General features: G+C 43.2%; 1 protein-coding gene across 3 annotated transcripts in view; it reads right to left on the bottom strand.

The window, feature by feature from the left end:
- The window catches only part of mgst2 (microsomal glutathione S-transferase 2), a 41,063-nt gene that overhangs the window by 8,192 nt on the left and 19,530 nt on the right, over window positions 1-13,341 (bottom strand). For all 3 annotated transcript variants that reach the window (XM_033048609.1, XM_033048757.1, XM_033048675.1), the window contains one exon: window positions 3,513-3,583. In XM_033048609.1, the coding sequence (XP_032904500.1) occupies window positions 3,513-3,583 (71 nt within the window). The remainder of the gene's footprint in view (window positions 1-3,512; window positions 3,584-13,341) is intronic.

The raw sequence follows: 13,341 nt of genomic DNA, 5'->3' as shown, positions 1-13,341 counted from the left end.
CGTGCCCTGTTTCCACCAATCTTTCCACCACCACGCACAAGAAGCGACAAGACAGACACCATTGTATGCAGATGCCGAGACGTGTGTTTCAGCTCTGGCTGAACAACTTTTAATCTTGTGTGTGGACTCGATAAGAAGAAGATGCTAACAAAGACAACTATCTCGCATGTCTTCATATAATCCTTATGCCTGCTCCCTTCAGGGTCCCTGTGATAAGGACACTAAGTTCTTTTCAATATGTCCTAGAATCCTACCATTCATTGTGTTTATCCTAGCCTTATTAGTCCTCTCAAAATAGATCATATCATATTTTTCAGGGATTACATTTTATCTGCCATTTTTCGGCCAATATTACCTATTTATCTGTGGTGAGATCACCCTCCACACAATCATCACCACAAATTATGATTCCATCCTCAAACCAGCTTCCTCTACTTGGTCTATTCACATCCAGATTATTAACCTATATGTTAACAGTTGCAGGGTCCCATGCTATACCCCACTAGACACCACTTATCACAGGTGTCCAATCACAAACACTAACCCCAACCAACAACAAGACAATGTATTATCCATTTTGCCCTATGGCCTAGATCCTATGAACTTTTTGGACCAGACTTATATGCAGGACCTCTTCAAAGGTCTTACCGAAGCATGTGCAGATTTCAAAACTGCACAACATTTATCAAAGTACTAAGTCACAAACAAAAAATCAAATTAGAGAGAATCTCCCCTTGACAAAGACAATGCAACGGTCCTTGCTAAATTCCTGCCTTTCCCAGTATTGATTAATCCTGTCTCTCAAAATAGTTTCCAATTATTTCCTTACCACTGATGTTAGATTCAACAGCAGGTCATTACTCTGTTTATCCCTGCTGCCCTTTAGTTTATTAGTTTTGGAGTTACAGCACAGAAACAGGTCCTTCGGGTGGGCCACAGAGTTCATGCCCACCAGTAATCCCCGTATACACCAACTCTACCCTACACTAGGGACAATTTACAATTTTTACTGAAATCAATTAACCTACAAACCTATATGTCTTTGTAATGTGGGAGGAAACCAGAGCACCCGGGGAAGGTCATAGCCTCAGAATTAAAGGGCGCTCTTTTAAAAAGGTGAAAGGGATCTTCTTTAGTCAGAGGATAGTTAATCTGTGGAACTCATTGCCACAGTGGGCTGTGAGGCCAAGTCAGTGGATTTCTTTCCAAGGCAGAGGTAGACAAACTCTTGATTAGAACGGGTGTCAAGGGTTATGAGGAGAAGGCAGGAAATTAGGATTAGGAGGCAGAGATCAGCCATGATTGGATGGCGGAGTAGACTCGATGGGCCGAATGGGCTAAATCTACTCCTATAACTTGTGAACACCCACACGGTCATGGGGAGAATGTACAGCACCCTTAGTCAGGATCAAACACACGTCTCTGGCTGTAAGGCAGCAACTCTTCCACTATGCCACCGTGCCAATCTTCCTGAATAAAAGTTCCACATTCATGTTTCTAGTTATCTGGCACTTCTTCTGTGACTAGAGATCATTTGACAATTCTGTGGGACATGGAAGTTGCTGCCAATGCCAGTAAACATTGTCCATCTCCAACTGAACCTGGTAATTTGCCATTCAAAGACCAGGTAAGAGTCAATCACATTGTTAAACCAGGGGAGTAGAAATGGATTGTTTTGTTTGTTGCCCTGAAGTACATTAATAAACCAGATGAGTTTTAAACCGCAATATAGTTAAACTTTTCATGATCAGCATTACTGATGCAAGCCTGTTATTTAATTGCTTGCATTCCAGTTCCCACTGGCCATGATGGGATTTGAACTCATGATGATGGTGAATCAATTATCCAGTAACTTCACCACTGTGCTGCAGCACCCCATTAATAGATCATACTTCTAAGATTATCATTTCAGCCCATTCTCATTTATTTCCTCCCAAATGTGTAGTGGCCAACAATTTTTAAAGATTAATCATCAATCTCTGTTCGTAATGAAGCTGGTGAAAAAAGTTGACAAGGCATTCTGCCCGAGATTGACGACTCCGTTTGCAGTATTTTCTCCCTCTCTTTGATTATATTCCAAGTGTCGCTGTCATCTTGGGGGGAGATGACAGAAAAGAGATGCCATGCCTGACACTAAATAAATGACACTGCAGAATGACAACATTGCTGGGCATCCTATGTTAAAGATGTTAATTCATTTCTGCCAGGACTCAGTAATAGCTGCATTGCATTAGCCTCAGTTCTTTAAGTATGAAAGACCCCCTCCCCACCCCTATTATTAGTAGTGTGTTGATTTGTGAGCTTTTACACCCAGACAATATTTGCTCCCACTGGCTAAAAGACAGTTTTGTACATTTGCTGTACATACAAATGTTATTGCAGCAAATCGTCAAATGATTTGACCCTCCCTGCTGGACATGTAGAGAGCCTATCCTTCATGTATGAGCCAGGTCAGGAAATGTGGACGGGCTGCTTGACTACAGTCAAATCAACCAAAGGCTGATCTCATGTAAGCTATATGAATGCTTTAGATGGCTGGGGAAATTCTATCATGTAACACAACCTTTATACGTACTACATGATAGAATTCTACAATGTAGAATAGCAAACTAAAATATTCATGCAACATCGCTCAAGAAGTTTGCATGCCTTCACCTTCGTATGGCCTGAGACTTTAACCAGCGTGCATCATTTTCTTTGCCAAACTGCAAGATGCAGACAATGTTTGTGCTGCATACTGAAACAATCTTTAATCGGAAGGTTAACTCTGCTTCAGGGCTATTTAACAAGGGCCTTGTAGTCTTAAGAACTGTAGTTTATCATGCAATATGACGGATAACTGTTTTGCCAGGATACTTGTTAGTTGATGCAATGAAGAATCTGTTGGTGAAGCTCCATCTCTGTTTGAATGCATCAACATCATTATAGGATAAAAGCTCATGGATATGAAAGGCTAACCATACCTTGACTAGCCATTTAGCTATGTTCTTTGTGTTTGCTCCCACTGACACCCACTCAATGTGTATAATCCCACTGGCACCCACTTCAATGTGTATAATCCCACCGCTGCAGTGACTGTTTACCTTCCCGACCAGTCTCAGTGTCACAATGGGCTGTGCATTAAAGCACCAAGTCATTCTGTGCGAATCAAAAAGATGCAGATATTAGAAAACTGGAATAAAAAACAGAGAGCGTTAGAAGAATTCATCTGGTCAGGCAGCATCTGCGGAAACAAAAACAGTTAACATTTCAGTTCTGATGAAGGGTTTATGACCTGAAACGTTAACCAATGCAGTTTGACCTGCTGAGTTTTTCCAGCTGTTTTTCTGGCCAAATAATAAGGAAATAAGTGATTATTGGAAATTCATCTTCTAAAAAGAAGCAAATGCTCATCTTAGTCCCCATGCTGCAAAAAAAAAAAAAGTAGTTGAATAGGTTATGCAACCAATCTGGCCATGGACAAGTCTGAGTGATGAAGAAACTCTTATCACCTTTAAATGGTTACAGCTCACCTTGATTGAAAAACAATCCAGAAATCCATAACACAACCAGGAACACGGGAAAGAATTCCACCGAGTTCTGCCTGTACAAATTAAAGCATAGAACAATCATTAAATTACCAAAGATATCTCTTTAAATCCGCTTAAACAGTTCACCCGATCAAGTTTCACTCTTCATCTAAAGGTACAGATTAATTCTCAGAATTTCTTCAGTGGTGCCCAGAGGGCCCTATATCAGGAAGGATGTGCTGGCTCTGGAGAGGGTCTGAAGGAGGTTTACAAGAATTATTCCAGGAATGAATGGCTTAGCATATGATGAGCGCTTTGACAGCATTGGGCCTCTACTCATTGGCGTTTAGAAGGTTGAGGGGGAAACCTCATTGAAACTTACAGAATAATGAAAGGCATAGATAGCTTGGATGTGGAAAGGATCTTTCTGTAAATAGCTCGGTCTCAGCTTCCCCCCAGTCTAGTTTCAGTCAAAAATCACTGAGTCAAGCACCTGCGCAACTAATCTTTATTTTGACAAAACACAATTACAGTTCCCACTACTATACCTAACCACCGTGGGATCGATCCTTGTATCTGCCTGGCCAAGCCCTCTTTAGCCTTGTTCAAGCAGAGACGCTCCAGAAGGTCACGCAGTCCCAAGCGATCTCCCAGAAGATCGACACAGGACCTTGTGGGAGCGGCCTTTTATACCTCCCTGAACCTTGAGGGGCCGAACCACATGGAGGTGGTCTCTTTACAGTCCAATAACAGATATCGATTAACACAATATATGAAAGACATTAATACAGTAACCAATACATTGTATTCAAATGGAGCTTCTGAAAGGAATCAAACATCGCAACATGTGCCTTGATATTCAAGAAACCCAGACAAGGCTCAATACTTAATCCAATCAACATCTAGCAAAGTAAAGCTTTGCAACATTATTTAAATGTGTATGTCTGGTTTACATTCATTCAATCCATTCTATGCAATTTGCACCTTATTGTCAGGATCTGCAGATGTTCCATTCTCTTCCTGCAACTCTTATCTAGGCTCTAGACAAACTGGCACCATTCTGCAGCTTGTCCCATTTCTGCAGAAGGCACATTTAAATTGACCAAATGGACTAGCAGCCCAGAAGCCTTTACTCAATTTCGTCAAGTTTATTCATCACATATACATACGAGATGTGCAGTGAAATGAAAATGTTAGTGTCCTGGCCCAGTTCCACTGGTGGGAGAGTCTAGGACCAGAGGTCATAGCCTCAGAATTAAAGAGTGCTCTTTTAAAGAGTTGAAGAGGAACTTCTTTAGTCAGAGGGTAATTAATCTGTGGAACTCATTGCCACAGAGGGCTGCGGAGGCCAAGTCAGTGGATATTTAAGGCAGAGATAGACAAATTCCTGATTAGAATGGGTGTCAAGGGAGAAGGCAGGAAAATGGGATTAGGAGGCAGAGAACAACCATAATTGAATGGCGGAGTAGACTCGATGGGCCGAATGGGCTAATTCTACACCTATAACATGTGAACTTGTGTACAGGCTGAACTCCCCAGTGATCTAAAAGCATCTGATGGGGCTCTTTTATGGAATACGGAGTTAATGGTGGTGGTGCAAGATTAGGATGCCACCGGTATTTAACCCTAATGTAAGCCTCATCATACCTTTGGTGAGGGGTTTATTGAATTGTGGTCAGAAACAGGATTACTGTGCTGGCTCATTCATTCTGGGAACTCAACAACAGTGAGGTACATTTTAAAAACCTGCAATTGTTTTGTTGACATTTCCACAACCGGGGCACGAAGGGGTCCGTTCTGAGGTTTGATTTGATGCCTAATCTAATCTATAGGAGTATATATTGATACTTGATACTGAGTAGGTGCTGTTCTATTGCGCGCTTGGTCAGATGAAACATCAGACCAAGTTCACTAGCCTTGACCAAAGGGCATACAAAGTGCCCATGTTGCCATTTTGAAAAAAGTTAGCTTTGGTATTGGTATATTATTGTCATGTGTATGGAAATATGGCAAAAGAGCTGGAAATCTCCAGGACCTGACAATGTTTCCCCCTCTACTCTTAAGTTCTGTGCCAAACAGCTGGCACCGGTCTATACAGACATTTTTAACCAGTCCCTGCAAACATGTACTGTCCCTGCCTGCTTCAAAGTCTCCACTATTGTCCCTGTACTCAAAAAGGCAAGAATTACTTGTCTTAATGACTACAGGCCTGTTGCACTGACCCCTGTAGTCATGAAGACACTTGAAAGGCTTGTGCTGACCAAGCTGAAAAATATCACAAACTCCCTGCTGGACCTTCTGCAGTTTGCATTAATAGATCTGTGGATGATGGAGTCAACCTGGGCCTGCACTTCATCCTACAGCACCTAGATCGCCAGGGGACCTATGCGAGGATCCTGTTTGTTGATTTTAGCTCTGCATTCAACACCCTTGTGCCAGAGCTACTACACTCCAAATTTTCTGAGTTGACTGTGCCTGAACCCCTCTGTCATTGGATCACCAACTTCCTGACAGACAGGAAGCAGCATGTGAGGCTGGGAAAGCACATCTCTGACCCGCAAACACTCAGCATAGGATCACCGCAAGGGTGCGTATTCTCTCCTCTCCTCTACTCTCTCTACACCAACGACTGCACCTCTACAGACACCTCTGTCAAGCTTCTCAAGTTTGTGGATGACACAACCCTGATTGGACTGATCCAGGATGGGGAGGAATCTGCCTACAGACAGGAAGTGTCACAGCTGGCGTCCTGGTGCCGTAGCAACAACCTAGAGCTCAATGCTCCTAAGACAGTGGAATTGATTGTAGACTTTAGGAGAGCTCCCCCTCCCCCTCCCCCTCCCCCTCCCCTCACCCAACTCAACATCAACAACACAACAGTCACATCTGTGGAGTATTTTAAGTTCCTGGGAACCATCATCTCCAGGGACCTTAAGTGGGGGGCTACCATCGACTCCACAGTCAAAAAGGCCCAACAGAGGATGTACTTCCTGCGGCAGCTGAGGAAGCACAATCTGCCACAGGTAATGATGGTCCAATTCTACACGGCCATCGTAGAGTCTATTCTCACCTTCTCCATCATGGTCTGGTTTGGCTCAGCCACCAAGCACGACACCTGGCGGCTGCAGCGAATCGTCCGATCAGCTGATAAGGTTATTGGCTGCAACCTTCCCTCCATTGATGAACTGTACACTGCAAGGGCCAGGAAGCGAGCGGGCAAGATCATCTCTGACCCCTCTCACCCTGGCCACAAACTCTTTGAATCACTTCCCTCTGGAAGGCGACTCCGGACTGTCAAAGCTGCCACAGCCAGACAGTTTTTATCCACGAGTAGTTGCTCTACTCAACAGCCAAAAATCTGTAGCCTCCCTTTGATCTGGTATTTTGTTGGTTCACATGCTTGATCAATGGTGTTTTATCATTAATGTTTTATTATTATTAATGTTTAGTGTTTTCTGAGTCATTCGTAACTGTCACTGTATGTCATGTTGTTACTTGTGGGCGGAGCACCAAGGCAAATTCCTTGTATGTGAATACGGCCAATAAACGTACTTACTTACTTATATAGAGAAAACCTTTGCATTGTGTGTTATCCTGGCAGATCATGCCATACGTGAGTGCAAAAGAGAAAGTAAACAGAATGCAGAATGTAATGTTACATCAATAAAGAAAGTGCCGATTATAGAAAAGTACAAGGGCCACAAGAAGGTAAATAAAAAGATTGGAAAATGTATCCCTCGTATATGAGAGATCTGTTCAAGAGTCCGATAGCCACGGGGGAGAAGCTGTTCTTGAATCTAGTGCTGCAAGTTTTAAAATTTTCACATCTTCTGCCCAACATGAGAGGGGAGAGAATACCCAGGCTGTGACGTCCCAGATTACATTGGCTGCTTACCCGAGGCAGCGTGAAGCATAGATGGTTAATGGCTGGAGGGAGGAGGTGGGAGTGGGGACGGAAGGAAGCAGGTCTGGGCTGTGGTTTACAGTTATAGGCAGGACAGCTGCCATACCAAGCTATGGTGCATCTGGATAGGATGTTTTCTATGGTGATATGTAGAAATTGGTAAAAATCTTTGGAAACATGTCAATTTTCCTGAGCCTTCTTTGAGGCGATGTTCTTTCTTGTCTGCATTGTCATTGTGATTGAACCATGAACAATTGTTGGTGATATTTACACTAAGCAACTTACATTTCTCAGCCATCGTCACTTCAGTAATGTTGATGGATACTGAAGCATGTGCTCCACCCCACTTCCTGATGTCTACAACCAGGGTCTTTGTTTTCCTGACACTGTGGGAGAGTAATTTTTCATACCACACTACGAAGCTCTCCATCTCTTTCCTGCACTCGCTATCTTCATTGTTTGAGATCTGCCCTACCATCAGTGTCATCTGCAAACCTGTAAGTGGAGTTACACCAGAATTTGGCCACACAGTCAGGAGTGTACGGGGAGTTTGGTAGGGGGCTAAGGACACAGTCGTGCAGGGCACCAGTGTTGAGAATTATCATGGAGGATGTTTTGTCATCTATCTGTACTGATTTGAGTATAGGAGCAGGTAGGTTCCACTGCAGTTGTACAGGGTCTTGGTGAGACATCACCTGGAGTATTGCGTACAGTTTTGGTCTCCTAATCTGTGGAAAGACATTCTTGCCGTAGAGGGAGTACAGAGAAGGTTCACCAGACTGATTCCTGCGATGTCAGGACTTTCATATGAAGAAAGACTGGATAGTCTCGGCGTGTACTCGCTAGAATTTAGAAGATTGAGGGGGGATCTTATAGAAACTTACAAAATTCTTAAGGGTACACAAAATTGCTGGAGGAACTCAGCGGGTGCAGCAGCATCTATGGAGCGAAGGAAATAGGCGACGTTTCGGGCCGAAACCCTTCTTCAGACTGATAGGGGGTGGGGAAAGAAAGAAGGACAAAGGGAGGAGGAGGAGGAGCCCGAGGGCGGGCGGATGGGAGGAGACAGCTAGAGGGTGAAGGAAGGGGAGGGGGGGAGGGGACAGCACGGGCTAGCCAAATTGGGAGAATTCAATGTTGATGCCAAGGGGACGCAAGGACCCCAGACGGAATATGAGGTGCTGTTCCTCCAATTTCCGCTGTTGCTCACTCTGGCAATGGAGGAGACCCAGGACAGAGAGGTCGGATTGGGAATGGGAGGGGGAGTTGAAGTGCTGAGCCACCGGGAGGTCAGGTAGGTTATTGCGGACTGAGCGGAGGTGTTCGGCGAAACGGTCGCCCAACCTACGCTTGGTCTCACCGATGTAAATCAGCTGACATCTAGAGCAGCGGATGCAGTAGATGAGGTTGGAGGAGATACAGGTGAACCTTTGTCGCACCTGGAACGACTGCTTGGGACCTTGAATGGAGTCGAGGGGGGAGGTGAAGGGACAGGTGTTGCATTTCTTGCGGTTGCAACGGAAAGTGCCCGGGGAGGGGGTGGTGCGGGAGGGAAGTGAAGAATTGACGAGGGAGTTGCGGAGGGAGCGGTCTTTGCGGAAGGCAGACATGGGGGGAGATGGGAAGATGTGGCGAGTGGTGGGGTCACGTTGGAGGTGGCGGAAATGGCGGAGGATTATGTGTTGGAAATTCTTAAGGGGTTGGACAGGCTAGATGCAGGAAGATTGTTCCCGATGTTGGGGAAGTCCAGGACAAGGGGTCACAGTTTAAGGATAAAGGGGAAATCTTTTAGGACTGAGATGAGAAAAACATTTTTTACACAGAGACTGGTGAATCTGTGGAATTCTTTGCCACAGAAGGTAGTTGAGGCCAGTTCATTGGCTATATTTAAGGGGAGTTAGATGTGGCCCTTGTGGCTAAATGGATCAGGGGGTATGTAGAGAAGGCAGGTACAGGATACAGAGTTGGGATGATCAGCCATGATCATATTGAATGGCGGTGCAGGCTCGAAGGGCCGAATGGCCTGCTCCTGCACCTATTTTCTATGTTTCTCCTCCCTTGACCATGCCTCCTCTATGTCCTTCAGCCCATTCAATCTTCCCTGACCACCCAAGGCACCTGAAGGAATACGTGATGCACAAGTCCCATTCAGGTGCCTCAAAAACAACTTAAACGTGGTCAGGAGCTGATAACCAATGCAGGTATCCAATGTTTATATGATCATGATCTATGGGTCAGAAAGTCAAGGATTCATTTGCAGAGGGAATTGCTGAGAAATTTGAGAGGAGTTTGGTTGGAATGATGGTCTTGAAGGCAGAGCTGCTGTCAATAGATAGGAGTCTGATGTAGGCAATCTTGTAATTCAAATGATCCATGGATGAGTGTTGGGCCAGGGAGATAGCGTTTGCTATGGACCTGTTGTAACAGGCAGCACATTACAGTGCATCAAGGTAATCTGTGAGGCTGGAGTTGATATGCGGCATGTTCTGGAAGCAATTCATGAGGCACTTTGGTGTCCTGGTCAATATTATTGCTCACTCAACCGACCCAAATTAGATTATTTGGTCATTGTCATCACTGTTGTTGGGGGAAAGCATACTGTGTGCAAATTGGCAGCCGTATTTTAACAGAGATTACAGTTTAAGCAAGGTTCATTCGCTGCAAACAATTAGGCTATGAAAGGCAAGTTGCTCTTTGAATGTGACCACTGGGAATGGTTTGATTGACATTTGCATTCAAACACCCACAGGACCAGTATATTTAAAGCAATACTACTAAATCATTCATGCCCAAGGAAGAAGTAGGAGGGTAAATGGGACCATTTCCCACTTTACACAGATTGTTCTCCCAGAGTGTTTGAGGCTTTGAACAGGATTACAACATCCAAACAATATCAATATCCCTAATCATTATCTCCCCACCTCCCTACTTGGATCAGACGGCATCAATATGGGGGAAAGGGAGAAACCACAAGTAGTCTTCAAGTTGTCACTCATGTGAGATGGGAATAATATTAACCCACAGCCTGATGTATATGAAATTTATGAACTAGCTAATTACTGACCTGTTGCAGATTATATATCAAAATGTATGCCCTTTTGAAACAGTCAGATCAGAATAGGACTTCCACATTTATTTTGCCAAGAACAACCCTCGTGCAGATGCGAATTACATTTGAAAAGAATGGTAAAAGATGTATTTATCAAAGGTAGGTCCTGTACCCTCAATTGTTAAATTCAACATTTTATTTGTGAAAGCAGCCATCACAGTGCAGTTGCACACAAGTGATTCATGCCCCAGCGAAAATAACTTGTGTTACTTCAAGATTTGTTCCCAACTATTTACCAGCACCGTATCATTATATGGATATGACTCAATTAAAAGAAGGGCATTGCGATGTTAATTACTGGCAATCAAAGATCACAGCTGTCAGCAAATAAAAGCCAACTATTTGCCCCCTACTTTGAGTAGGTAAATTAGAGTTTTCCTTCGGTGATACCAAAAGAAAAGTTATTTCATAATCCTTACAAATAGTCATGCTGCTGATAAAGTTTTAAGCTGTATACAGCCTACTGCTGAATCCCAACTTTAGCTTTCAACTCCTAAATCCTGAATCACAGAAGATCAACTAATTCCATCTGTAGCCCCATCCCAGCTTTCTGTGAAGCCCATGTCCACTTCATGCTCAAGTCTGTGGCCGCATCCCCTGCTGTACTAAATCCCATTTGGCTTTTACCGTTGGAATCATCTCCAACAATGGTGTCTGCTCTGTTTCCTTCCCTTCCTCCATTCACCCCATTGCAGGCAGCTGCAGTTTCAGCTCCCAGGCCCCCACCCTCTGGAATTATGTGTCCAAATCCTTCCATTGATATCCTCCAAGTTCATCTTTAAACCACATCTTGCCTCGCTCTACTGCTGTAATGTCTGGTCAACCTCCTCATGTGGCCCCCATTGGGAGAGCATCTTTTCTTTCATTCCATCTCTCTGAAACAACTCAAGATATTTTATCCTTGATAAATTCACTGCATAGAAAGCAGAGATGGATGGGGAGAGATAAACAAAATACAGTGGGATTTTGTACAGCAGAGGATGTACCACAGACTTGAATGTGAAGTGAAGATAGGTTTCACAGATAGGTGGATGGAACTGGAGATGTTCCTCCATGTGTGTGTGTGGTCAGATCCAACATATTCATATTCATTCAGTTTGAAAAGGTTCTATGCACTGAGAGATGCAGGATGATCAATGAGGCAGAAATTATAGCACAGCGCACTGACATATACAAAATAAACGGGCTGTAACCATTAATGGAGCAAACAATTGCTTTATTAAATGTGATTGACAAATGGTATGTGCAATATATTGGTCTTGGAATCAGGGCCACTTCTCAATGGCAATCTGCTTTTGCTCCTTTTTTGTGACATGTGTTCTATCAATACAGAAGGTTCACTTCCTGTTGGTAGTTGGTAGTGACTACAAAGTTCAGGTCAAACATGTGATATCAAAGGTCAGACATGTTAGTGCAGATCCTAAAGTGCCCAGTTTTCCAAAGATTTTGACCACCCAGATTGCACCCAATATGATCAACTTCGGGTAAAATCAATGTTTGCATGCTAAATGCTTTAAAACCCGTGTCAACCGATCCAATTTCTAAACATGCATGTGTGTGTGGAGATTTTGTCAGAACAGTATCAAGCTCAGCTGCGATGTGCTCCGCAGTTAAGCAGCTACATAGAATTTACTGTTGAGATTCATTAAATCAAGAATGCGCGCAGACAGCAGAAAGTAGCCATGGTGCTGATAACCATCAAGAGGGAAGCAAAAAAAACATTGAAAATATATCTGATTATTGCTTTGTACAATCGAAAATATATCAGTGCTTGTTTTTAAATAGGAAAGCAGTTAACTTGTGGGAGTATACTTCATTTGGAGGATGTATACATTTTTAATTGTGTTTTTTTATTGCCAACTCTCTCTAACAAAACCTACTCTACCAGCCTGGCCAAAGTGGCTAGAAACTTTGAAGTCACATTGATGAATGGACCACAGTTGTGAAATGGTAGTGCTGATTAGAAACCTTTTGTACCACCAATCTGGATCTTCCACTCTAAAAACCTTGTTAATTATTCAAATTAAAAAATAAAATAATTTATAGCTAATAAAGCTAAATTGATATATAATTGTGCACAAATGCGCTGAGGTACAGCAGAATATACAATGCATCAGATGGAAAGTTGGGGGAGTGTTGGAAGATGAATTTTATTCCTGACAAGTGCATGTTGATGTATTTGGGGAGACAAATAGGGATAAGACATATATATATATATCTATATTACTAAAAGTCTGATTCCTGTTGTTCTGTATATTGATTTTAGAAAAAACGCTGCCACTTACGGCTGTGAATTTTGGCCATCTTACTCAGAGTCCCCCTCCGCTGTGCAGGACAAGAGGATTTTTCCCATCAATGAAAAATAAAAGTTATCAGTGTTTAAAAAATGTTGAGATTCTCTCTCCTGAAGGTCACGCCCCTTCCGGAGGGGCTATAAAACCCGAAAGTGTTGAGTGCCTCAGTCAGTCTCTACAAGATGGGGGAGCAAGAGGGTCACGTCTCTCAGTCAGAGCTGTGAATAACACTGAACACATTTCTACTAAACTGTGAGTGTGGTTCTACTGACCTTGAGTGCCCTTAATGTGGTTTGAAAATGAAAATGAAAATGTGGTTGGTTTGAAATAAAGCACAGCAAATGGTTGTTGGTTTGAAATAAAGCACAGCAAAAAAAGTCTAAACTTGACAACTTCCTGTTTGCACTGTATATTGATTTTAGATAAAACACTACCACTTACGGCTGTGATTTTTGGCCATCTTACTCAGTCCCCCTCTGCTCATCAGGTGCAGTGGATTAGAAACATAGATAGAAACATAGAAAA

The sequence above is a fragment of the Amblyraja radiata genome, chromosome 1, assembly GCF_010909765.2.
Source record: "Amblyraja radiata isolate CabotCenter1 chromosome 1, sAmbRad1.1.pri, whole genome shotgun sequence".
Classification (NCBI taxonomy): Eukaryota; Metazoa; Chordata; class Chondrichthyes; order Rajiformes; family Rajidae; genus Amblyraja; species Amblyraja radiata.
The sequence above is the reverse complement of the archived record's forward strand: the minus strand, read 5'-3'. Positions and strand labels throughout refer to the sequence as shown.